General features: G+C 39.5%; 1 protein-coding gene across 1 annotated transcript in view; it reads right to left on the bottom strand.

Annotated features, from left to right (window-relative positions):
• Positions 1–4,076: 4,076 nt before the first annotated feature.
• LOC102860313 (ATP synthase F(0) complex subunit C2, mitochondrial-like) overlaps positions 4,077–4,207 on the bottom strand; it is a 614-nt gene continuing 483 nt past the window's right edge. Inside the window, exon 2 of the mRNA XM_006897475.1 lies at positions 4,077–4,094. Coding sequence (XP_006897537.1) covers positions 4,077–4,094 — 18 coding nt within the window. The remainder of the gene's footprint in view (positions 4,095–4,207) is intronic.

The following is a 4,207-nucleotide window of genomic DNA, read 5'->3' as shown; positions in this document are numbered from 1 at the left end:
AGGAGGAGATTGTCCCTCTTTCTTCCATGGAGCAGCTGGTGGATTTGAACTGTGTGCCTTTGGGTTGACAGCACAAATCCTTACCTCTATGCCACCAGCACTCCCTAATGTAATTGAATATTTTGCCCATAGAATTCTTTAGTGTTGGAACTCCACTTCTTTAGTTCTTTCAGTTTGAGACGTTATTCCCATTTGGTCTCTACTTCTAGGCCTTTGCATAGTTTATTATACTATTTTGCTTTGTCGTCCTGAGTTTGAGATTATCCTTCCAGTTTCTATCTTCATCATTCCCATATCTAGCTTTTTAGTTGTTCTCCATTGGAGAGCAAGTTTCAGAGTCTCTTGTGACATTCATTTTTGTCTTTTAATGCTTTCTTGACTTCTAAATAGTCTTTTGCTCTCATCATGTATTATGTCTTTGATGCCATTTCACAATTGGTCCCCAGTCTTTAGTGTTAGGTGCTTCAAGTGTGTTATTAAGATGGTTTCTCATTTTTTTAAAATTTAGTTTCATTAATTTTAGTGAACATTTACAGGGATTTTGGATTTCCATTCATTCATTGTTGCACTTTTCTCCCTGCCCAGCCCTCGCCCCCAGTTCACTCCTCTCTTTGAAAAGTAAAAGAAAAATTCTTTCATCAGTATACAATCCCTCCGCACACCGCACCCCTGCCCTGAGTACACTCCACTATGCAACCTTAATTCTGGACTCTTGTGATAACCATAATACCCTATCATATATCCCTTTTAAACAGTTTTCTCCCTCATCTGTTTCAATGCAGTATACATTATTGAACCCATCTTTTTCAGTCTCTCCCCAACCCCAAGGTCAGTTCTATTTTACAACAGTGGCACCATGCAGTATTTGTCCTTCTGTGACTGAGACACTTCACTCAGCATAATGTCCTCCAGGGTCACCCATTTTGAGTAATATTGCATGAGTTCCTTGTTCTTCAATGCAACATGTGGTATTCCATTGTGTGAATATACCACAGCTTCTCTATCCATTATTTGTTGATGGGCACTTAGGTTGTTTCCAACTCCTTGCTATTGTGAACAAAGCCGCAATAAAGATGGGTGTGCATATATCAGCTTGGATGTCGGTTGGTTTCTGATTTTAAGTGGGACATATTCAAGATTGCACTTCAGTTATCATGGACTTATTTTTCTTTCCCTTGGCTTCAGTTTGAATGTGCTCATGAGCAGTTGATAGTCTGCTTCACAGATGGCCCTTAGTCTTGTTCTGACTGATATTGAACTTCATCTTCTCCTTCTACAGATGTAGTTGATTTTGTTCCTTATATTCCATCAAGCATGTTCATTGTGTAAATCTGCTGTTTTCTAAAGAAAGTATTTGAAATTACTAAGCTGCTATTTGTACAACGTGTGATTTCTGGCCTCATTTCTATCACCAAGGCCATATTTTCCAACTACCAATTACTCTTTGTTTCTAGCTTTTCCCTTACAATCACCAGTTGTTATTATGCTCAGCTCCAAAATCAATACTTTCTTCCCCCCTTTTTAAAAATTATTAATTTTCATGAAAATTTACACTTTGGATTTCTATTCATTCATTGTTGCATTTTTCTCCCTTCCCACCCCTCCCCTAGTACACTCGTCTCTTTGAAAAGTAAAAGAAAAATTCTTTCATTGTTTTATAGTCCCTCCCCACTCCACTATGCAGCCTTCATTCTGGACTCCTGTCATGACAATAATACCTAATCACATAGCCATTTTAAACAGTTTTCTCTCTCATCTGTTTCAATGCAGTTTACATTATTTAATCCCATCTTTCTCAGTCTCCTCCCAAGCCGGATGTCAATCTTATTTTACAACAGTGGCACTATGCAGTATTTGTCCTTTTGTGACTGAGATGTTTCACCCAGCATAATGTCCTCCAGGGTTACCCATTTTTAATAACATTTCATGAGTTCCTTGTTTTTCACTGCAGCATAGTATTCCATTGTGTGAATATACCACAGCTTCTCTATCCATTCGTTTGTTGATGGGCATGTAGGTTGTTACCAACTCCTTGCTATTGTGAACAAAGCTGCAATATACATGGGTGTGCATATATCTGCTTGGGTGGCAGTTATAGTCTCTTTGGGGTATATTCCCAGTAGTGGAATTGCTGGGTCAAACGGTATCTCTATTTGCAACTTTTTGAGAAAGCTCCATACAGCCTTTCACAGTGGACTGCACCATTTTACACTCCCACCAACAGTGAATACGGGTTCCAGTTTCTCCACAACCTCGCCAGCATTTGTTGTTTGCTGTTCTGTTAAATTTTGCTATTCTGACTGGGGTGAGATGATATCCCATAGTTGTTTTGATTTGCATCTCTTTTAGAGCTAGGGATTTTGAACATTTCTTCATGTGCTTGTTGGCCATCTGAATGTCTTCTTTGGTGATGTGTCTGTTCATATCCTGTGCCCATTTTTCGATTGGGTCATTTTCCTTTATCTTATTGTGGTACTCGAGTATTTTATAAATTCTAGATATAAGTCCTTTATCTGACATGTCATTCACAAATACTTTTTCCCAGTCTGTGGTTTCCCTTTTTGGAGAAGTTTTTGGATGTACATAGGGATTTGATTCTTAGAAGGTCCCATTCATGTATTTTATCTTCTCCTCATTGTAGCCCAATCGACACTCTTAACACCAGCAGTCAGGAAATCAGAAGGCAAATTGCATTGGGAAAATCTACTGTCAATGACCTCTCCAAGGTACTGAAAAGCAACGATGTCAGTCTAGAGACTAAAGTGTGCCTAATCCAGGCCATGGTCTTCGTAATTACTTGCTATGCATCAGAGAGCTGAACAATGACTAAGGATGACAGAAGAAGAATCGATGCCTTTGAATTGTGTTGCTGGAGAAGAGCCTTGAGCATACCATGAACTGCTAAAAAAACAAATAGGTCTGTCTTGGAGAGGGTGAAACCAAGTTTCTCCTTGGAGGCTAGGCTATTGAAGCTCTGTCTCCCATAAACCAGTCATTGGAAAATAACATCATGTTTGGAAGGGTGGAGGGACAATGCAGGAGGGGAAATACTCAGAGGAGATGGATTGATACAGTAACTGGGGCAATGGGGAGAGGTGTATCGGTATTAGTGAGACTGTTTCAGAACTGGGTGGGATTCAGAGCTGCTATATATAGGGTCACTATGGTTCACAGGAGACGTGATGGCACATAACAACAATAAAAACAACAACCTTACATGTTTGATCAATTTTCAGACTTCAGAAGTTAGTAAAAGTCCTCACTTTTTAATTTTTTTTCATTGTTGTACATTTTGATTCTCAAGTTCTTAATCTTTGGCTCTAGTGATTGGGGTGTAAATTTGGATAACTGTCACATAAACTGGTCTTCCTTGTTGGCGTATGGATATATTCCTGTTCTTGACAGCACTGAACATCAGGGTAGATCTTGAAATGTTCTTTTTGACAATGTGGTGTCGTTCTTCTTCAATTTGCCCTTCCCAGCATAGTAGTTCATATGATGATATGGCAACTACCAGTCCATCCCAGCTCACCAATGTTTAGGTAGTCTGTGCATAATGCACAGAGAGTTGCCTTGCTAACCAAAGAGTGGTCTAATTCACCAGTGGTTCCACAGGAGAAAGATGTGCATTCTTCTACTGTGCGATTTCTGGCCTTGGAAACACCTTGGAGGATCACTTTCTGACTCAAAGGCAAATAGCTGTTGAGTTGAACACCTAGGGTATTATTGATCTTTATGTATTAAATTTCACTCATTAGAATTTCCAATTTCCCTAGATTTATATTTGGTAGATTCATACCAGATTGTGTAAAATGGGCATCATAATGAGACCACCCTCAGATTCATATGAATATAATGAAAGCAATTCCATTATACTCATTATCTATCAGCAAGGATGGACCTGACTGAGAATTGTTGAGCTCTGGCAGCACAGTTTATAGCAAGTATGCTGCTAACTCAGAGCCTGCCTCTTCCAGTTGCTTTGAATGCAGCAATAGCTCCATGTTAGAAAGATTAGCTTTTTTTTTCTTATTAACAGTATTTATTTATCTTTCCTCAGTCAAACCCTGAGCCAATCACTTTCCCCAGGCTGCCTGGGGAGTTACAGGGAAAGGAACACATAGGGTAGACAAGACATGGGGAGAGAAAACCAACAAACTATGGGAGGTGGAGATGGCTCCTTCACATGGCGAAGAGGATCAGAAAG

This window comes from Elephantulus edwardii, unplaced genomic scaffold, assembly GCF_000299155.1.
Source record: "Elephantulus edwardii isolate Elephantulus edwardi_28Jun2011 unplaced genomic scaffold, EleEdw1.0 scaffold00209, whole genome shotgun sequence".
Lineage (NCBI taxonomy): Eukaryota > Metazoa > Chordata > Mammalia > Macroscelidea > Macroscelididae > Elephantulus > Elephantulus edwardii.
This window is presented reverse-complemented; position numbering and strand designations above follow the sequence as displayed.